Below are 23251 nucleotides of genomic sequence, written 5' to 3' on the forward strand. Positions count from 1 at the left end.
TACAGCAAAAAGGAGTTTCAATCCTACCCCAGGGTGTTGCTTTTGTAGAGTCCAGCACAGATTTCAGGTCTTTATTGCCTTCCGCAATTTGACACATACAAATTATATTTATATTCTCTCTCTGACATTGACACTCTCACTGGCAAGCAAAATTACAAAGAGAAGTCTTCTGGGGAAAGCTGAAGAAGTTTCATGAACAATTTAGATACAACCCGCTAGTTCCTGAGGGGTATTCCCTTACACCACCAGCTATATTAAGCGCTATTACATCACAGGGACCTTCTGGACCTTTCCAGATGCCCCTGCGTCCATGTGATATTTACTACGTCTGGCTGTCATACCCAATCTACTTCCAGAGCTGCTGGTTAAAGGGCTGTTAATATTACTTTTATTATGTCTTAATTAATGATTCATTTATGTTTCTGCTATGAAACCTCTGGCATTTTCAGAACAATTTTCAGATGTGCTTGTAAATATGGTTATGCTTTTTTTTTTTTTTTTTTTATAGCGAACTGAATTGCATTTGAAAGTAATTTTTACTTTCGTTTTTAAAATCTTTTTTTTTTTTTTATGATGCATTAAAATGCACACAAAAACCCAATACATTTATGTGTTAATTCTTAACCACTTAAGCCCCGGAGGATTTGGCTGCTAAAAGACCAGGGGGTATTTTGCAATTCGGCACTGCGTGACTTTAACGGACAATTGCGTGGTCGTGCGACACTGTACCCAAACGAATTTGATGTCCTTTTTTTCCCACAAACAGAGCTTTCTTTTGGGGGTATTTGATCACCTGTGCGATTTTTTGATCATGCGCTATAAAAGAAAAAAAAGAGCGTCAATTTTGCAAAAATAACAATATTTTTCCCTTTTTTTATATGAAATTCCGCCCAAAAAAATTTAAAAATCAAAATTTTTTAACATTTTCGGCCAATTTGTTTTATGCTACATATGTTTGGTAAAAAAAAAAATCGCAAAAAGCGTATTTTGATTGGTTTGCGCAAAAGTTATCGCGTTTACTAACAAAGGGAAAGATTTTTGTAATTTTTGTTGTTTTTTTTTTTAACGCGTAATGGCGGCGATCTGCGATTTTTTTTTGCAGTACTGCGACATTGCGGCAGACAGATGGGACCCTTGACTGACATTTTTGACACTTTTGGGGTTACCAGTGACATTTCTACAGTAATCAGGACTATATATATGCACTGTTACTTCAAAATTACACTGGCAGTGAATGGGTTAACTTTTTTGAGAGGGTAGGGCTATGTGTGTCCCTAGGGGCGTGATTCTAACTGTGATTGGCTGTGGCTTCAGATGTATGAACAGTGATCAACGGTTCTACATAGTTTGTTGTTTACACTAGCCGCCTGACTTTCTCCCTCAACCCCGACGATCGCCGAGTGACCGGCGGACATCGGGTCCACCGGTCACACGCGCGGGGGGAGGTCCGTGACCACTCGGGAGCGGGAGCGCGCCTCCGGGGACACGCGCTCGCTCCCTAGGCCCTCACGGGCTAGCGACGTAGACCTACGTCACTCTGCCTGTGAGGGGCTGACCGCCGCAGTAAATAGTCGCGCGGCGGTTGGCAAATGGTTAAATGGATGAACCTTCTGCACACTGCTACAGTGCATCTGAGAAGTATTCACAGCGCTTCACTTTTTCCACATTTTGTTATGTTATAGCCTTATTCCAAAATGGATTTAATTAATTATTTTTCTCAAAATTCTACAAACAATACCCCATTATGACAATGTGAAAGATGTTTGTTTGAAATCTTTGCAAATTTATTAAAAATAAATTTCAAAAAAGATCCCATGTACATAAGTATTCACAGCCTTTGCCATGACACTCAAAATTGAGCTCAGGTGCATCCTGTTTCCTCTGATCATCCTTGAGATGTTTCTACAACTCGATTGGAGTCCACCTGTTGTAAATTCAGTTGATTGGACATGATTTGGAAAGGCACACACACCTGTCTATATAAGGTCCCACGGTGGACAGTGCATGTCAGAGCACAAAGCAAGCCATGAAGTCTAAGGAATTGTCTGTAGATCCCCAAGACAGGATTGTATCGAGGCACAGATCTGGGGGAAGGGTACAAAAAAATATCTGCAGCATTGAAGATCCCAATGAGCACAGTGGCCTCCATCATCCGTAAATGAAAGACGTTTGGAATCACCAGGACTCTTTCTAGAGTAGGCTGCCTAGCCAAACTGAGTGATCGGGTCAGAGGAGCCTTAGTCAGGGAGGTGACCAAGAACCCAAGTACAGAGACTTTCTTGATGAAAACCTGCTCCAAAAGACTCCGGACCTCAGACTGGGGCGAAGGTTCATCTTCCAACAGGGCAACGACCCTAAGCACACAGCCAAGATAACAAAGGAGTGGCTACAGGACATCTCTGTGAATTTCCTTGAGTGGCTCAGCCAAAGACCAGACTTGAACCCGATTGAACATTGGAGAGATCTGAAAATGGCTGTGCACTGACGCTTACCATCCAACCTGACAGAGCTTGAGAGATCCTGCAAAGAAGAATGGGAGAAACTGCCCAAAAATAGGTGTGCCAAGCTTGTAGCATCATACTCAAAATGATTTGAGGCTGTAATTGGTGCCAAAGGTGCTTCAACAAAGTATTGAGCAAAGACTGTAAATACTTACCGTATATACTCAAGCCGACTTGTTCAGCATGTTTTTTTTATGCTGAAAAAGCCCCCCTCGGCTTATACATGAGTCACAGTCTCCCTTACCTGTTCTCCGGTCAGTGCACATGGGCCGCTGCCGCTCGGGAAAGCCTGTACACTTTCGGCTTTTCCCGGGCAGGCGGCACATGCGCGGTGACGTGTTGGCGCCGGGCGGCGCCATTTTTAAATGTAAGGTGGAAAGGTAAGTGAGACTCCTCCATAGGCCCTGCATCTCCTCACCACCTGGGATGGGCCTGGGGGGGGGTCTCTCTTACCAAAGAAACATGTGCACCACTCCATTCAGCAGAGTCAGGACCCAGGTACTGCCATGCCCTATATTTAGCGCAATTTTACCGTGCCCACTTTTTGCTGTGGGAGGGGTGACACCATGTTTTACCACACCAGGTGACACCGACCATAGTGACACCACTGAGTAAAAATGGGGGTCAACTGTATGTTTTACTGTCCCTTTGCTACCCATGTGAACTCTTTTTAAGGCCTCTTTCACACTGATACATTTTTCCTGTATTTTTACCTTACCTTTCCCTTTAAATCCTTTAGGACGTATCACACCACTGCACTGTGAGTGCGGTTCGCTTTGAAAAGTCCTGCATGCTGTATCCTTGGTGCGGTTTCCCATTGAAATGAATGAAAATCGGGGTAAAATCGCACCACAATTTGCGTTTTTGGTGTGTTTTTGAGTCACATGTTTATTTTTCACAGGTGCAGGCAACCTAAAAATGCACCAGAAACGCACAGAAAATGCATATGAAACACAGCAAAATCGCTCTTTCATGTTATTTTTGTATTACTATTTTTGAAAATCTTAATAAAGAAATATTGAAATATAAACGTGGTGCAGGAAACGTCCACGGATTGTACGTTTCCATGCACCGCGTTCTTTAGTGAACCGGATTTTAGTTGTATTTGTGTGCACTAATTCTGATTTCAGTGCGTTTTTACTGAACATTTGTGCAAATATCACAGAACCTAAAATATAAGAACTCAAGAACCCTTTTAATTCTATAAGTCTAGGTGACATATGGAAAGTTTAGAAATGTTGTAATTGTGGAAAATAAGAAAATCAGTTCACCCAAGTCCGAGCTCAAAAAGAAGCAAAAAGTTAAAAATGGCTCATAGGCTGTCTTTAAGCTGATCACATCAAATCACATTAAGGTATTTAAAAAAAAAAAAAAAGAAGAAAAGCATTACTGAGTCCATTTAAAAGTCTAGAGAGACTATAAAGAGGCAGAGCAGCATCTACCCAACACTCTCTCAGCTGTTGTGACTTGAAGCCAGAGAGCAACTGCTTCCTAAAAATAGGGACAAGTTGTTTCGCAGAGCCTTGCGTTAAGTGGAAGATTGTACTAGATCATTGTGGGTGTGCATTGTGCAGCTTGGCAGAGCAAACATAACCTTAGACACTGCAGCAGCTCAGTAGCAGATCTAGCAGCCTGGTAGAGTGTTAGCATTAGCAGTCACCCCCAAGTGGTGGGACAGGCGTTGGGAGGGAGGGGTGGTCGATGTTCCTTTTATAGGACTGCTCTTCTGGAATGTGAAGGTGCTGAAATAGCAGAAGTGACTAAGAACTGAAGTTGTGATTATCAGCCAGGCTCTCTTCAGTGCTGTCCGATTCTTGGCTAGGACGGTCGCAAAGCATGGAAAACGTAGAAGTTTTCAACTCCGAAGCTAAGGGGCGAGGGCTAAAAGCCACCAAGGATAACTGGGCTGGGGATGTGATCTTCGCAGAAACAGCCTATTCGGCCGTAGTGTTCGACAAGTAAGTTTATGCAATTTTTACATCTGTTTCAGAAACGTTCGCTGGAGAATGTCTCTGTTCAATGTCACGGTGTCACCCGCTATTCTAAACGCAGGTCTTTTACTGACAGATATAGAAAATAGGGTCCCGAGACATTCCATAAATGCTTGCAGAGTTACTATTTATTCTTAAGCTGGATACACATTATACAATTATCTTTAGATTGTTTCCTTTAGATTTACCAAAATCATATATTGTGGTCAAACCTAAACACTTTCAATTTGCATGCAATCAGGCAGTCCCTTGCACTACATAGTTCAAGGTAAATCTAAAGGAAATCTACCAAAAAAAGTTGTATAGTGTGTATCCAGCCTTAAGCCCCGTACACACGATCAGATTATTGACCGATCTGTCGTCCGTTTTTTTGTGGCATGCTAGTCTGATGTGGAAAATGAAGAGGTTATTTTCATACGAATTTTCCCGAATTCTACTTCAGAAGTGATGTCATGTGTTGGATTGCTTTGTATGTGTTCTTTAGTCTCTGAGCATGCCCAGTCTTGCTCATTAGATTTTTGTCTGCCGAAATCTGTACTGACTGACGGAAAATCAGCCGTTGTGGTGACGGCCAACAAAAATTTTATAGCCTGCACACCAGATTTTTTTCAGCCGAAAAGTCGGTGTCGGTTGTCGGAAGCATCATACTAACAAGCCGAAAAATGGCCGAACGGACGTTGGCTGAAAATTCACGGCTAACTATTGACGCGTGTGTACGGGGCATTAAGCCCCGTACACACGATCAGATTATCGACCGATCTGTCGTCCGTTTTTTTGTGGCATGCTAGTCTGATGTGGAAAATTAAGAGGTTATTTTCATACGAATTTTCCCGTACGACAGAATTCTACTTCAGAAGTGATGTCATCTGTTGGGTTGTTTTGTATGTGTTCTTTCGTCCCTGAGCATGCCTAGTCTTGCTCTTAAGATTTTTTTCCATGGAAATCTGTACTAATGAGACGAAAAACGGACGTTGTATAACGGACGACAACAATTTTATAGCCTGCACATCAGGATTTTGTCAGCCGAAAAGTCGGAGTTGGCTGTGGAAAGCACCATACTAACAATCCGAAAATCGGCAGATCGGTCGTCCGACTAAATTTCCCTTCCGAATTTCTTATCGTGTGTACGGGGCTTTACTCAGCTTCAATTCTTTCTTTGTTACCTGCTGTATATAGGAAAGAAAGATAAGGGACTTTCAAGGTACCAAAGAAAAGTCATAAAGTACATCCAATGTAATAAAAATTGATAGATTTGAACAGTCATAAAACTGGACACAATACATCAACACTCACACATAGTAAAACATCTTATGGACAAAACCATCATGCTCATGTTCCCCATGTTGTCTGTCTAATATTCTAAAAGATGGAAACATCTCAAGAGGTTGCAAATATTTATCAAAACTTGTTGAATTGATTGCTCATGTTTTTCTAGTAATGTTGTGATTTTACTGTAGACCAACCATTCTCAACCAGGGTTTTGTGGACCTCAAGGGTTCCTCCAGAGGTTGCTATGGGTTCCTTGAGCTGTGGCTGATTAACCTCCTGGCTTATGATGCCAGAAACATCCAGGTACAATACCAACTGGTAGAGCCACCAACATACCTCCCAACTTTCTGAGATGGCAATGAGGGGCACTTATTAGCAAAAGTATGTAGGCATAAAACACACCCCCGGTCATGCCCCCCCTCCTCCTTTAAAGAAGAATTGTAAAAAAAAAAAAAAGATTGGTTAAATACACAAATGCTTTTTTTTTTTTACCACTACTATTCCTTTATATTGGCTTTTGGAATTTTACAAATGCAGCAATTTAGAAATTAGATGAAAGGTTTAGCACTGGGAAACACTTTTGATGGATAAGTCGTTTATTTTATATTTAACTATATAGTTCAGACCAAAATGATGGACAGATGAGGAAGAATGAGGGACAGAGGGACTTTGTTCCAAATGAGGGATATTCCCTCAATATAATGGACAGTCTGGAGCTATGGCCACCAGCATGACACCAATGATCTTTTTAGCTGTCTGTAAGGATGGTATTCTGACCACCACTGTAAAGAGGGCATACTTCCCACTGACTACCAATGTAAGGAGGCATTATTTTTCCTTTTGGGTAAATATGTTGAGAAAAGCTGCTGTAGACAATGTACATTTAGGAGATTGTGTTTTCATTGTTTAGATTAATAGACAGGCAACTAAGGAACATGAGCATGGTGGTGTAGTCCTCAGAGCTTCAGTCAAGTCTGCAAAAATTAAAGTCAAATGCTCCAAAAAGTGTAGCTGCCGACCTTTGGTAAAAACTTTTAATAAAAGGACACTTACCTGTCCAAGGATCCAGCTATGTCCTCACCGGAACCGGTTCTTAACCAATTCTTAGGTCCCTGGCGCAAGCATAATAACTGTGTGCTTTGCGAATGGTCCTGCGACCCTCTGGGACCTGTGACATATCCCAGACGGTTGCGGGCAAGGGGGGATGGTGTAAGGTAATGGATTGTAGGGAAATTTCCGATCAGATCACGTAGGCGATTCCACTGGAAGTTCTCCTACAACAACCTCCCCCCTGCCCACAAAAACTGTCAAAGCCAAAAGCCAGTTTGAAGAAGAAAAAATTCAGCAGGGGGGGAGGAGGAAGAGCAGAATTTTCCCTTTTGAGTGGAGCTCCGCTTTAAGTTGTTTTACTATATGTGAGTATTTGACTCGATTGTGTTAAAAAAAAAATGAAGTGTGTAAAAAAAAAAAATCGATCACTTTTTATTATATTATAGACATACTTTATTACTTTTCTTTGGTACCTTGAGTCCTTTGTTACACTGCTGCGGCTTCAAAGTCATGGGACTTTGAATCCGACATCTCTGCGCGACTTCATTGCGGCTTGCATACGACTTCTTCAACAGATGTCAATGTAAGTCATGTTGAAGTCGCACCAAAGTAGTGCAGGAACCTTTTTCTAAGTCGGAGCGACTTGAGTCGCACCAATTAGAACAGTTCTATTGCGCTAATGGGGCGCGACTTTTTATTTGAACTCTCAAGTCGCGGCAGTGTGAGCCGGGGCTGTAGATGTCATTGCTCCAGAATATTCATGCACTACTTGGGATGGATTTTATCTTTAACCTTTGCTTTAGCATAATTCCGATGCAAGTGTGGTGTCTGCATGGAGGGGGTATGATAACAATGTTCAAAGATTTGATGAAAAATAAACATTGAATGATTACTGGTACTGTTTTACATTTTTTTGTAATTTTTTTAAATTTTCTTTTTCGTTTTGGATATTCTGGTGAGGGATTAAAACACCTGCCTGGTTTATATTGCTGCCAGTGTCCTTGCTGATGAGATTCACCCTCTCCATTTGTCCTGGTGACCAATGTCAGCAGGAAAGAAGGTAATGAGAAATCCAGGCTTTACAGCTGTCACCAGAACAGGAATAGAGGGAAAGCCTTTTAATTGGTACACCTGTTTTGGTAACAATTGTCTAACAGAGGATTTCCCCTCACTTGACTTCCAAACGGGACTGAAAAAAAACAAAAAACCTACAGGCTTTTAAAGAGTATCTTCATTCCCTGCCTTTATCCTTAATTTTTAACCCTTTCTACCTGGTATGCAGCATTGCCTGCAAATCAGATACTCATCTAACCAGCAGATCTAGCATTGTCCTGCTTGGATCCTCTGCTCAAGGGCCTGGTATGGATTGGGGGGGGGGGGGGGACCCCCCACGCCGGTTTTTTTTTTTCACCTTTTTTCTATTGCCGGCAATGTTTTTTCTTTTTCATTCAGCTGTCAGCAGGGAAGCCCGTTGACAGCTGTTGACTCATCTGCCTTCCTGGCCTGCTTCTTAACAACCTTATTCATTATGCCCTGTTTGGGCAAAGCTTTGCCCAATCAGGGCTTAGAATGCACCTTACAGTGTGCAGTGCATTGTGGGGCGCTTGGCAGGTGAATATCCCACCGAGCGATCCGCAAATTCAAGTGTTCGCTGAACGGACAAGTAGGCCATGTTCGAGCCAAACTTTTGCTCGGCTCAAACTTTTCACCCAACTATACTGACAAGCATTCTAATCCCTTTGCTCTCTATTTGAAACTAAAAAAGTACACGTCAAAAAATACTCAGAAATGGTTTAGGACAAAGCTCTGGAGAGTACTGAACTGGCCAGCAATGAGTTCAGATTTAAATCCCATAGAGCACCTGTGGAGAGATCTCAAAACAATAGTTGGGAAAAGGAACCCTTTCAATCTGAAAGTCCTGGAACAGTGGGCGAAAGAAGCGTGGCCCAAAATTCCAGTAGACGGGTGTAAGAGACTCATTGAAGGTTAAGATTGATTTCCTTGATTTCAAGGGGTGTGCTACCAAATATTAAATTGAGGGTGCCAATAATTTTGTCCAGTCCATTTTTGGAGTTTTGTGTGGAATGTGTCAAAGTTGGCTTTTTCTTTCTCTACTTTTGTTTTGTGTCATACCAATACAAACAAAAGAAATAAATATGATGAGAATGCCTAAACGTTTGTAATTGCAAAAATTTCCTGGGCGAAGTGGTGCATCATCAGCAGGGGTGCCAATATTGTTGGCCATTACTGTACATATATATATATATATATATATATATATATATATATACTGTGTATATATATATATATATATATATATATATATATATATGTGTATATGTGTGTGTATATATATATATATATATATTGTGAGGGATTAGCTCGGTGGTAGGCGTGGATGACTCCTTGGGGAGTGCGTTTTCACAGAGAAATAGCCCAAAAGTGCTTGCAAACAACAGGTTTATGGTTTATTCTAATGGTGTTTTCTTCACCAGGCTGTATGCAGCAAAACATCCAAAATAAAATAAAACAGAAAATAAATCCTTGCCTCTGTGGGCGGCTACCTTCTCACAACTGGAACCTGCCTAGGTGTCTGTCTCCAACCTACCGTCGGGCAGACTTCCTTGTCCTCCAGCGGACACTCAATAGTCCTTTTATAATAGCTTCACAGGGCAACACAGTCCTTTGTTTCTTTCACATCAACAGTTCGTCTTCTCACCTTTGAGACGTATTCACCCTTGGTTACCGTCCCGGGCACACATCACTCCGGGGGGTCTTCTCCCAGGCCCACACATCCTGTCGGGAGGCACACGCTGACTGTCCTCCTGCTCCCAGCCCACATGGCTTCAGGACACAGCTTCTGGAGGCAGCAAACAATAGGAATTTCTCTGAACAAATTATAGAGCCTTAACTCCCTCATTCTGAACAGGTGAAGGCCTTTCAAATTCCTGCTGGCTAGCTCTGTAGCCAACACCCTAAATTAATTAATGGACTTTCTAAATCAGGTAGAAATGTATCTCCTTCCTGTGACTACATTCCCAGATTTAGCTGACTTCCTGTTACATACCCCCCCCTCTTGTTTCAACCCTAGGGTTGGGACACAGATTTCCAGGCACGCATTTGTCAAGCACTGCTGACTCACTGATAAGCCTCCTATTATCCTCAAGCTTCCGGATGAAACTGTTTTGTCATCTTCATTGACGGATTTCTCATAAATGCCACACAGTTTGTCTCTCATCTCATATACACATTCTTCAACTGCATTTTTGGCATCATTTCGCTCCTTCTCGTTTCTGTCATCTTCATTGACAGCTTTCTCATAAATGTCAGACAGCTTGTCCCTCATAACCGTCTGTCCAATCCACCATGGAGGACCGTGATCCATAGGCAACTCAATTGGGCTAGTCTTAATGTCTTCAACATTCTTAAGACGCCTCTCTCTGCAATCCATAAATGTTTTCCACAAAACTTTGAGAACCTTTGCTTCACTAAGCTTTGTTCCAAGTAGGGACTCTTGACATCCCTCTGTGACTTGAGTTGCCTCTCCATACAGCTGTACACAATCATTGACTTTTTGTTGTAAAAGGGAATGATCTTTCTTCTTGAGCTTTGCTTGCTCTAAGATGCTGTGCAGAGGATTTTCCAATTGAGACAACAGGCTGTCACACATTTCTTCAAAGTGACCCCTGTTCCTTTTCCCAGAGATATCAATATCATTCAAACATTTCATATTCATAGGCAGATCTGAAGCATTTGCACTCATCAACTTCTTAAACTTTTCGCCCTCCTGAGCGAGTCGCAGTAAAGGCCTACTACTTGATTTGATATTCAGTTTATATTTCTTGCCAAACTCTTCACAGAAGTAGCCAACCAGAACATCATCAACTTTCCTTCCACCAACATAGGGGTCAAAGGCAACAACACAGTTGAACCCAGCGATCTGGGTGGTATCCATTATAGACCTCCTCTCTGCATCAGTGAAGAAGCATGGAACTGCAACACATTCTTTTACAGGTTTCTTCAATGCACTTTCTGCTGAACTATTTGACCGCTCAAGGTCACCTAGTTCTTTTTCTCTATCTGAATTCCACATGGAATGCATCTCAAGATCACGATCAAACTTCTGCCACCCGTCTTTCACCAGTTCCATTTTGGAAACACTCCCTGAAAGGCACTTATTCATTTGCTTCACGTTTTCACCAACAGCCTTAGTTTTCTCCACTAGGTTTTCAGCCTGAACTGAGAAATCACCACATTTCTTACTCAGCTCCTTTGTTTGCTGAAGCTCTAATGATACATTTTCCAATGCTTGAAGTTTTTGAAGGAACGGTTTATTCCAAAGGGGTGATTCAAGCCACGTGTCATCACATTTCTGAGGCTCACTCAGGACAGACCCCAAAACACTGATCCTTTTAAAAACTGCATCAGGCACACTATCCCCTCTTTGGGACAGATCCTCTGTTGCCTGGAATTCCTCTTCCAGTTCCTGCAACGGAATCTTCATCTCTTCTACTTGCTGTTCTAAGGCTCGTTTAGACTTTTCTAGCTCCTGAACGCTTTTCTCAACCTCATCCTTGTAGCTGACCACATGTTCCATCTCTGTACATAGCTGCTTGTTAACTCTTTCTAGTTCAGCCTTGGACTCTAGAGCTTCCTCCAAAGAGCGAGCCAAGAACAGGGCTTTGCTCTCGTTATCACGCGCCTCCGCTTCTGCGCGGTCGCGTTCTTCTGCATATTTTGCAGACACAGTCTTCTCTTCACCAAGCATCTGATCAAACTTCTTTTTCACATCTTCAACACACTGTAATGAAGCAACGCTTTCTTCCATGCGTTTTTTCATATCCGCTATCTGAGCTTGCAATGTTGCGACTTGCTCTGATAGGTTTTTCTTTGCTTCCGCCTCCTCTTTTAATTGTTCCAGGAAGCCATTTTTCTCATCTTCCATTTGTTTGAGCTTTGTGCTAAAACTCAGCCTTTGACACCTCTCTTCCTGTAAGAGTTCCTGCGTGTCTTGCAGCTGCGATTCCAAGATAGAAAAATCTTCCGCAATTTCTCTAGATTTGCTGTCTGCTTGAGAAAGCTGATTTGTAACATTGTCCAACTCAACCTGCAGTCGGTTTGCCTTCTCTGACAGCTTAGCACACAATCGGTCACCTTCTGACACCTTGACTTGCGATTCCAGAAGCTGTGCCTCTACTTTTTCCCTCTTATGTTCACAATCTTCTTTTCCCTGCATAAGAGCCTTCACCTCATTGGCTAGCATCTGGGAATAAGAATGTAATTCTGCCACACAGGCTTCTTTCTCCTTTAACTGCTGCTGGACACGTTGGGCTTCCCCTTTCCAACTTTCACAGTCCGCACGCCATTCATCTACCACATTGCTTAAAGTAGTGAGCTCATACACAGTACTCAGTAATTTAGCCTCTCTTTCACTTTTCTCTTTGTCGCTGAGAGACAATGTCGCTTCCAGAGCAACATTCTGTTCCTGCGACTCCTGCAGGTCTATTTTTGTAGCTCCCAAAGACTGAAGACTTTTTTCCAGCTGATTACGCAACTCCAACATATCAGCCATACTTTGCTTCTGCAAAGTCTGAATTTCAATTTCCTTTTCCATGAGGATGGTATCTTTCTCCTTTATAGTGTCTTGACATTTTTGCAACTCGACCAAAAGAAGAGCAGTGGATTCTTCCCACTGTAACACATGAGACTTGAGTAGTTCATTCATTTCCTGCAAGTTTCTATGCTCCATTTTAAGCAATTCCAAGGCTTGTTCCTTTTCTTCCATTTTCCGTTGCAAGGCATCCAACTCAGCCCTGCACACATACTCGGTTTCCTCCAAACCGATGGCCTCCATTGGCTGCTGGCGTCTCTGTTTCCAGCCTGCCATGCTCTCTTGATGAGCCTTTTGTTGAGCTGCAAAGCTCTGCTGAAAATCCGCATTTGCCTGCTGTTGAGCTGCATTTGCTTGCTGTTGAGCTGCATTTGATATAATCAGATGTTTCAACATCTCCTCCATTTTGAGTTTACTTTTCATCTGAGCACACTGCGTCTCCATAGCAGTTTCATCAGTGTTGCTAGGGACAACAACCTTCCTCTTTAGTAGACTCTCTTTAGGCATGGATGGGGCTGGTTCAGACGGCAACATCCCCTCCATCCATAGAATCCGGTCTCTCATTTCATCTATCTTTGCATTTTTCAGGCGTTTGGACCGCCCCATCTTCAATAACTCCACAAACAAATTTTTCACAGTCCAGCAAACAATTTTCAGACCACTGTCTCTTCAACACATGTAGTTTTTCTCTCTCTTGCAGGATCTCTTTTCCTGCACACACAGTTTGTGCAGTCACTTGCACCAGACACAACAAAGTTCATCAAATAATTTTGAGACCGCTGTCTCTTTAAAACACTTTTTTTTTTTTTTTTTTTTCTGTCAGGATCTTCTCTCCTGCACACATAGATTGTGCAATCTCATGCACCAGACAAAGTTCATCAAACATATGCACTCCATTGCAGGGATCTCTGCTTATGCCCACTGCATACCTCCACCATATGTGAGGGATTAGCTCGGTGGTAGGCGTGGATGACTCCTTGGGGAGTGCGTTTTCACAGAGAAATAGCCCAAAAGTGCTTGCAAACAACAGGTTTATGGTTTATTCTAATGGTGTTTTCTTCACCAGGCTGTATGCAGCAAAACATCCAAAATAAAATAAAACAGAAAATAAATCCTTGCCTCTGTGGGCGGCTACCTTCTCACAACTGGAGCCTGCCTAGGTGTCTGTCTCCAACCTACCGTCGGGCAGACTTCCTTGTCCTCCAGCGGACACTCAATAGTCCTTTTATAATAGCTTCACAGGGCAACACAGTCCTTTGTTTCTTTCACATCAACAGTTCGTCTTCTCACCTTTGAGACGTATTCACCCTTGGTTACCGTCCCGGGCACACATCACTCCGGGGGGTCTTCTCCCAGGCCCACACATCCTGTCGGGAGGCACACGCTGACTGTCCTCCTGCTCCCAGCCCACATGGCTTCAGGACACAGCTTCTGGAGGCAGCAAACAATAGGAATTTCTCTGAACAAATTATAGAGCCTTAACTCCCTCATTCTGAACAGGTGAAGGCCTTTCAAATTCCTGCTGGCTAGCTCTGTAGCCAACACCCTAAATTAATTAATGGACTTTCTAAATCAGGTAGAAATGTATCTCCTTCCTGTGACTACATTCCCAGATTTAGCTGACTTCCTGTTACAATATATATATATATATATATATATATATATATATATATATATATATTATTATTATACACATTTTATATTGTGCTAACAGTTTGCCCAATGCTTTACAATATAAGGGAGACAAAACATTTTAAGAGGCTTTGGAGGACTTTGCTCATGAGAGCTTACAATCTATCTGAAATCACTGCCGATGGTGTAAGAGGGTGCTAAAAATGAACTACCGGGCTTTCCTTACAGAGCATGAAATAGATGTGACATTTGGTAAATGCTGTGATCTGTCACGGAGATGATGCAAACCATACACCAGCCCAGAAAAAAAGCATGTACTCCTGAATAGCTGGAGCCAGACTGATGCACAAATAAAATGGGTTTCTGTTTTAAGCTGGCCATAGAAACCAGGGTTGTTTATATCAATCTGGCTACTTATAGGCAGCTGAGCTGCCTGGCAGTATCCTAAACACAAGCATTCACTTTGGATGATTGTTTGTGCATTCCACCGATACATTAGCTCTAAGACACTATACAATATCCTATAGATCTTCCATCAACAATGTAGTGCAAGGGCTGGCTTGCTTTGATACCACCTGAATGAATTGTTTAGGTTTTCCTTATATTATATAGTTTTGGTAAATATCGGAGATTCTACAGTTAGATTCTATAGTCTTTGGCCAGTTTAGGGTTCCCTAATCTGTCTAATTTCCATTCCTCCAAACAAGCCCAATCAGCGATGTATCATACATCAAGTATATGGCCTGGAGCTGAATGAAACTAGGAAGGCCAGCATGACTGGGGCCTGCAAGCGAGGCGGAGTATTAGTGGGGTGATTTAGAATGATGCATTCTGTTTACCATATTGAAGAGTTCAAGGCAGAGGGTATGTCCTGTACTGGGTAGAGAGGAGGGGGCACGAGGAGGGGTCAGAGCTCATCACAACATCAGACAGTTTTCTGCCACCCACCCTCCCTTGTTTGTTTTGGTTTGGGTGAGCCTCCTACTGTCTCATGGTGCTGGGGTATTTGTTAGTAGGTTTTCGGTTCTTATGCTGTTAGCTTGCCATTCAAATTCTTGGTCCTTTTACTTTCTTGTCGTAGCAGCAGGCAGGAGGTCTATTGGGTCTTTGAAGGCAGTGCTGGTTAAATAATTGTGGAAAATTGTGGGTTGGGTCCATCTGAGGTATGGGTGTTCCTTCCTAACAATACGGTGGTAACATCGGGGTATTAATTAGGTTGTATCTGGTAGTACGTAAGTAGTTAATAGTCTCTGAGCCGGTGTAGTTGCGGCTGGGGGCCTTTTATTGGGTGGCAGATACAACCGGTTAATCATGAGTATATAGGCCTTCAAAGACCTTCGACTGGGCATAAGCTGAGGTTGGTTTATTTGGTATGCATTGACTGTATTATATGTATTAAATTTGTTTTTTCTTGTGAAAGTTGTATTTAACCACTTTACCACCGGAGGATTTTGCTGTCTTACTTCCAGGCCACTTTTTGTGATTCGGCACTGTGCGACTTTAACTGACAATTGCGCGGTCATGCAACGCCGTACCCAAAATAAATTTACGTCCTTTTTTTCCCACAAACAGAGCTTTCTTTTGGTGGTATTTGATCTCCTGTGCGATTTTTTACTTTTTGCGCTATAAATAAAAAGAGCGACAATTTTGAAAAAATAACAATATTTTTCAAATTTTTTTTATATGAAATTCCCCCCCAAAAAATGTAAAAATCAAAATTTTTTATCCTTTTAGGCCAATTTGTTTTCTGCTACATATTTTTGGTAAAAAAAATCGCAATAAGCGTATTTTGATTGGTTTACTAACAAAGGGAAAGATTTTTGTCATTTTTTGTTGTTTTTTTTTTTTAACGCGTAATGGCGGCGATCTGTGATTTTATTTTGCGACATTGCGGCGGACAGATCGGACCCTTGACTGACATTTTTGACACTTTTGGGGGTACCAGTGACATTACTACAGTAATCAGTGCTATACATATGCACTGTTACTGTAAAAATGACACTGGCAGTGAAGGGGTTAATTTTTATTTGAGAGGGAGGGGTTAATGTATGCCTGGTGCTTACTAACGTGTGTGGGGGGAGGTGACTGAGTGACACAGGGACAGATCGCAGGTTCAGCTATGCTGAACCCTGCAATCTGACCCTGTCTGTCACTTAGGAGATCCGCGCCGCTTTGTTTACACAAGCGGGCGGATCTCCACACTCGATTACCCGACGATCGGGGAAGAGCGGCGGTGATCACCGCCGCTCCTCCCCTGGCCCGACTCCCGCTGTGTCTGAATACAGCGGGAGCGAGCCTCCGGCGGCGCGTGCGCCGCCGCCGAGAGGGGGGAATGTCTGGTGACGTAGGTCTACGTCGCCAGACGATAACGAACCACTTTTCCGCAGTACAGTCAACGTGACTGGTCGGCAAGTGGTTAATGGTTTGTAATTAGGGTTGAGCGGACACCTAGATGTCCGTGTTCGACGGGTTCGGCCGAACTTTAAAAAAAAGTCCGGGTCCGTGTCCCGGACTTTTACCGAACTTTTCCTGGACACCGAACCCCATTGAAGTCAATGGGGACCCGAACTTTAAGGCACTAAAATGGCTCTAAAACACCAAAGGAAAGGGCTAGAGTGCTGCAAATGGCAGCAAAACGTAATTAAGAGCATGGCAAGTGCTCTGCAAACAAATGTGGATAGGGAAATAACTTAAAACAACAAAAAAAAACAGAAAAATAAAACAATGTTCTTCTTCATCTCTGAAGGACGAGGCCCATATGGAGTAGGAGGGAGGTTGAGGTGGTGGTGGATGTGGCGGTGACATAGGCGTGCGCACAGGGTGTGCTGGGTGTGCCTGGGCACACCCTAATCACCTAGGGCACATAGCATTGCCAGTGAGGAGATGGGAAAGATCTCCCTGGGACCTGCTCTGCTCTATTTCTCCTTGCCTACAGGTACATGGCCCCGATACATTACTCTCCCTGCTGGCAAACACATGCATGTGTATTTCAACTTTGGGGTGCACACCTTAATGCAATAGGCTGCGCACACCTATGGGCGGTGTAGGTGGAAGCGGCGGTGGAGGAGGACCAGGGCCGGATTAACAGCATCATGGGCTTGGTGCTGAGGATTTTGAAGGGCCTTAAGGGCCGTGCCTTGCCATGCACCCAGAGGAGGAAGGGTGCAGCCATGCATGCCTAATTCAACATGGGATGCTGTCTCTGAAGCCCATAAACACATCCATGCATCGCCAACTGTCCCTCCTTGTCCGGCCTTCACGCTGTGTGGGGAGGTTCTGAGGGTGCTGCCTGGGGAAGCGAGCATAGAAGCCAGACTTCTGTGTTTACAAGTGACAGAAGAGCGGTAACAGTGAATATGGCCAACCCGGGGCCTATATAAAAGGTAGGGGCCTGGAGCTGCAGCTCCAATAGCCCCTACATTAATCTGGCCCTGAGGAGGAGGACGAGGTAGCCAACACTGCTTCTTTTCAAAAATTTTAAATGAGGGTACACCCCAAAAGAGTGAGAAAGAGCAAAAATGGAACAATGGGTGGGTAAGGTCGGTATCCATTGCTATTCTGCATAAGGTACGGAAAAGTCCCGTGGGATCCATGCCTGGTTCATTTTAATGAACGTGAGCTTGTCCACATTGTCTCTGGACAGGCGGCTGCGCTTGTCTGTTATAACGCCCCCAGCCGTGCTAAATACCCGTTCAGATAATACACTGGCTGCAGGGCACGCCAGCACCTCCAAGGCGTAAAGGGCAAGCTCAGGCCATGTGCCCAATTTGGAGACCCAGAAGTTGAAGGGGGCAGACCCGTCATTCACTACATGTAGGCGTGTGCACACATACTGCTCCACCATGTTGGTAAAATGCTGCCTCCTGCTAAGACGTTCCATCTAAGCTGCTGGTGCTGCTGTTTGTTGTGGCGTGCTGACAAAGCTTTTCCACATTTCGGCCATGCTAACCCTGCCTTCTGAGGTGCTGGCGGTGCCCTGGTTGCGTTGGCGACCTCCTCCTCCTCCTCCTCTGCCTTGTGCTTCCACTGTGGCCCCGCTGTCAGATGGGAATGCCAGCAGCATGGCGTCTACCAGCGTGCGCTTGTACTCGCGCATCTTGCGATCGCGCTCCAGTGAGTGAATTAAGGACGGTACGTTGTCCTTGTAACGGGGATCCAGCAGCGTGGCCACCCAGTAATCAGCACAAGTTAGAATGTGGGCAACTCGGCGGTCGTTGTGGAGACACTGCAGCATGTAATCGCTCATGTGTGCCAGGCTGCCCAGAGGCGACGAAAGGCTGTCCTCTGTGGGAGGTGTATCGTCCGTGTCCTCTGTATCCCCCCAGCCACGCACCAGTGATGGCCATGAGCTGGCCTGGGTGCCACCCTGCTGTGAACATGGTTCCATCTCCTCCTCCAGCTCCTCCTCCTCCTCATCCTCCTCATCCTCCAGAACTGTGCCCCTGCTGGACAATTGTGTCCCTGGCGTTTGTGTGTGCAGGAACCCACCCTCGGAGCCCCTTGCGAATGACTGCCCTGAAAGCCTTTGAAATGTTACCTCTTCATCCTCCTCCTCCTCCTCCTCATCCTGTGCCACATCCTCTTCCATCATCGCCCAAATTGTTTTTTCAAGGAGGCATAGAAGTGGGATAGTTAAGCTGAGAATGGCGTCATTGCCACTGGCCATGTTGGTGGAGTACCCAAAACAGCGCAACAAGGCACAATATATGCAAATGTCAAATATGCAAACTATGCCGCAATTTAATGTTTTTTACACCAAAAGGGTGTGTATTGAATAGCGGAATAGGATAAAAAACTGTGTATCTCACACGTACAAACACAGACTAGGCCCGATTAAATTTTTTCCTACCCTAAAGGGAGGATGAGGAAGAGGAGTATGGAACATGCAGCACCCTCAAATCTTCAGAAGTATGAGATGAACCCCAAAAACTTGGAAAGGTGGATCTCTCTCACACGTACCAACACAGACTATCCCCCAATTTAACTGATCCCCAAAGGTTTTTGATTAAATAGCGGAATAGAAAATATGATCCAAAAAAAGTGTATGTATATCACACGTACACAACCACACTAGGCCCCAATTACTATTGTTTGTACCCCTAAAAGGCTAGATGAGGAGTAGGGGGGGTATGGAACAGGCAGCACCCTCAAACCTTCAGAAGTATGAGATGAACCCCAACAACTTGGAAAGGTGGATCTCTCTCACACGTACCAACACAGACTATCCCCCAATTTAACTGATCCCCAAAGGTTTTTGATTAAATAGCGGAATAGAAAATATGATCCAAAAAAAGTGTATGTATATCACACGTACACAACCACACTAGGCCCCAATTACTATTGTTTGTACCCCTAAAAGGCTAGATGAGGAGTAGGGGGGGTATGGAACAGGCAGCACCCTCAAACCTTCAGAAGTATGAGATGAACCCCAACAACTTGGAAAGGTGGATCTCTCTCACACGTACCAACACAGACTATCCCCCAATTTAACTGATCCCCAAAGGTTTTTGATTAAATAGCGGAATAGAAAATATGATCCAAAAAAAGTGTATGTATATCACACGTACACAACCACACTGGGCCCCAATTACTATTGTTTGTACCCCTAAAAGGCTAGATGAGGAGTAGGGGGAGTATGGAACAGGCAGCACCCTCAAACCTTCAGAAGTATGAGATGAACCCCAACAACTTGGAAAGGTGGATCTCTCTCACACGTACCAACACAGACTATCCCCCAATTTAACTGATCCCCAAAGGTTTTTGATTAAATAGCGGAATAGAAAATATGATCCAAAAAAAGTGTATGTATATCACACGTACACAACCACACTAGGCCCCAATTACTATTGTTTGTACCCCTAAAAGGCTAGGAGTAGGGGGAGTATGGAACAGGCAGCACCCTCAAACCTTCAGAAGTATGAGATGAACCCCAACAACTTGGAAAGGTGGATCTCTCTCACACGTACCAACACAGACTATCCCCCAATTTAACTGATCCCCAAAGGTTTTTGATTAAATAGCGGAATAGAAAATATGATCCAAAAAAAGTGTATGTATATCACACGTACACAACCACACTAGGCCCCAATTACTATTGTTTGTACCCCTAAAAGGCTAGATGAGGAGTAGGGGGAGTATGGAACAGGCAGCACCCTCAAACCTTCAGAAGTATGAGATGAACCCCAACAACTTGGAAAGGTGGATCTCTCTCACACGTACCAACACAGACTATCCCCCAATTTAACTGATCCCCAAAGGTTTTTGATTAAATAGCGGAATAGAAAATATGATCCAAAAAAAGTGTATGTATATCACACGTACACAACCACACTAGGCCCCAATTACTATTGTTTGTACCCCTAAAAGGCTAGATGAGGAGTAGGGGGGGTATGGAACAGGCAGCACCCTCAAACCTTCAGAAGTATGAGATGAACCCCAACAACTTGGAAAGGTGGATCTCTCTCACACGTACCAACACAGACTATCCCCCAATTTAACTGATCCCCAAAGGTTTTTGATTAAATAGCGGAATAGAAAATATGATCCAAAAAAAGTGTATGTATATCACACGTACACAACCACACTGGGCCCCAATTACTATTGTTTGTACCCCTAAAAGGCTAGATGAGGAGTAGGGGGGGTATGGAACAGGCAGCACCCTCAAACCTTCAGAAGTATGAGATGAACCCCAACAACTTGGAAAGGTGGATCTCTCTCACACGTACCAACACAGACTATCCCCCAATTTAACTGATCCCCAAAGGTTTTTGATTAAATAGCGGAATAGAAAATATGATCCAAAAAAAGTGTATGTATATCACACGTACACAACCACACTAGGCCCCAATTACTATTGTTTGTACCCCTAAAAGGCTAGGAGTAGGGGGAGTATGGAACAGGCAGCACCCTCAAACCTTCAGAAGTATGAGATGAACCCCAACAACTTGGAAAGGTGGATCTCTCTCACACGTACCAACACAGACTATCCCCCAATTTAACTGATCCCCAAAGGTTTTTGATTAAATAGCGGAATAGAAAATATGATCCAAAAAAAGTGTATGTATATCACACGTACACAACCACACTAGGCCCCAATTACTATTGTTTGTACCCCTAAAAGGCTAGATGAGGAGTAGGGGGAGTATGGAACAGGCAGCACCCTCAAATCTTCAGAAGTATGAGATTGTGTTCACTGCACCCCACAAAGATTGAGTTCACTGCACCCCACAATGATTGTGTTCACTGCACCCCACAAAGATTGTGTTCACTGCACCTCACAAAGATTGTGTTCACTGTACCCCCCAAAGATTGTGTTCACTGCACCCCACAAAGATTCTGTTCACTGTACCCCACAAAGATTGTGTTCACTGCACCCTAAAAGGATGTTGTTCACTGCACCCCACAAAGATTGTGTTCACTGCACCCTAAAAGGATGTTGTTCACTGCACCCCAAAAAGATTGTGTTCACTGTACCCCCCCAAAGATTGTGTTCACTGCACCCCACAAAGATTGTGTTCACTGCACCCCAAAAAGATTGTGTTCACTGTACCCCCCAAAGATTGTGTTCACTGCACCCCAAAAAGATTGTGTTCACTGTACCCCCCAAAGATTGTGTTCACTGCACCCCACAAAGATTCTGTTCACTGTACCCCACAAAGATTGTGTTCACTGCACCCCAAAAAGATTGTGTTCACTGTACCCCCCCAAAGATTGTGTTCACTGCACCCCACAAAGATTCTGTTCACTGCACCCCACAAAGGATTTTGTTCACTGCACCCCAAAAAGATTGTGTTCACTGCACCCCAAAAAGGATTTTGATCACTGCACCCCAAAAAGGATGTTGTTCACTGCACCCCAAAAATGATTTTGTTCACTCCACCCCAAAAAGATTGTGTTCACTGCACCCCACAAAGATTGTGTTCACTGCACCCCAAAAAGATTGTGTTCACTGTACCCCCCAAAGATTGTGTTCACTGCACCCCACAAAGATTCTGTTCACTGTACCCCACAAAGATTGTGTTCACTGCACCCCAAAAAGATTGTGTTCACTGCACCCCAAAAAGGATGTTGTTCACTGCACCCCAAAAAGGATGTTGTTCACTCCACCCCAAAAAGATTGTGTTCACTGCACCCCACAAAGATTGTGTTCACTGCACCCCAAAAAGATTGTGTTCACTGCACCCCAAAAATGATTTTGTTCACTGCACCCCAAAAAGGATTTTGTTCACTGCACCCCAAAAAGGATGTTGTTCACTCCACCCCAAAAAGATTGTGTTCACTGCACCCCACAAAGGATTTTGTTCACTGCACCCCAAAAAGATTGTGTTCACTGCACCCCAAAAAGGATGTTGTTCACTGCACCCCAAAAAGGATTTTGTTCACTGCACCCCAAAAAGATTGTGTTCACTGCACCCCACAAAGGATTTTGTTCACTGCACCCCACAAAGATTGTGTTCACTGCACACCAAAAAGGATTGTGTTCACTGCACCCCAAAAAGATTGTGTTCACTGCAGCCCAAAAAGATTGTGTTCACTGCAGCCCAAAAAGATTGTGTTCACTGCAGCCCAAAAAGATTGTGTTCACTGCAGCCCAAAAAGATTGTGTTCACTGCAGCTCACACACGGAAAAATGGATGTGGATCACTGACACCTGCCTATCTCCAATCCCACACCACACAGCAATATCGATTGTAGTTTGTAGAACACAGTTTCCCTAAAATTCAGCAGACTCTGTCCCTAACAGGATTGAGAAGAGATCGTAGATCAGGATTGAGTGCAGATTCACCCCACCCCCCACACAGCAATATCGATTGTAGTTTGTAGAAGACACTGACCCTATAATTCAGCAGACTCTATCACTAAAATGCCTACAACTCGCCCTGCCTAAACACTCCGACCTGTCCCTCAATTCTATCCGGACACAAATGGTTTTTTCCTGCCTATCTTTCCCTAATCAGCAGCCAGCACATTGATGTGTGCTCTGTCCCTTAGCTAAGCAGCAGAATGACGCTGCTGCGGCGGCTGCCTCGAACTTATAAAGACTTGGTCACATGCTTCAGACGGCCAATCACAGCTACTAAGACATTTGCAGGCATGGCTGGGATGGCTTAAGGCACACCAGTTAAACGATTGTTGATTGGCTGTTGAAAGCCCGCCATGAAAAGAGCGCCAAAGCATGCAAAACCCGGAAATAAAAC

General features: G+C 43.8%; 1 protein-coding gene across 2 annotated transcripts in view; it reads left to right on the forward strand.

Annotated features, from left to right (window-relative positions):
• The first annotated feature begins 4085 nt into the window (after positions 1-4085).
• SMYD1 (SET and MYND domain containing 1) overlaps positions 4086-23251 on the forward strand; it is a 75786-nt gene continuing 56620 nt past the window's right edge. The window contains exon 1 of one of the 2 annotated variants that reach the window (XM_082258523.1): positions 4086-4459. In XM_082258523.1, the coding sequence (XP_082114649.1) occupies positions 4338-4459 (122 nt within the window). In that variant the 5' untranslated portion in view covers positions 4086-4337. The remainder of the gene's footprint in view (positions 4460-23251) is intronic. The other variant, XM_082258524.1, reaches the window with a different exon arrangement.

This window comes from Pelophylax lessonae, assembly GCF_965119305.1.
Source record: "Pelophylax lessonae genome assembly, chromosome: 1".
Classification (NCBI taxonomy): Eukaryota; Metazoa; Chordata; class Amphibia; order Anura; family Ranidae; genus Pelophylax; species Pelophylax lessonae.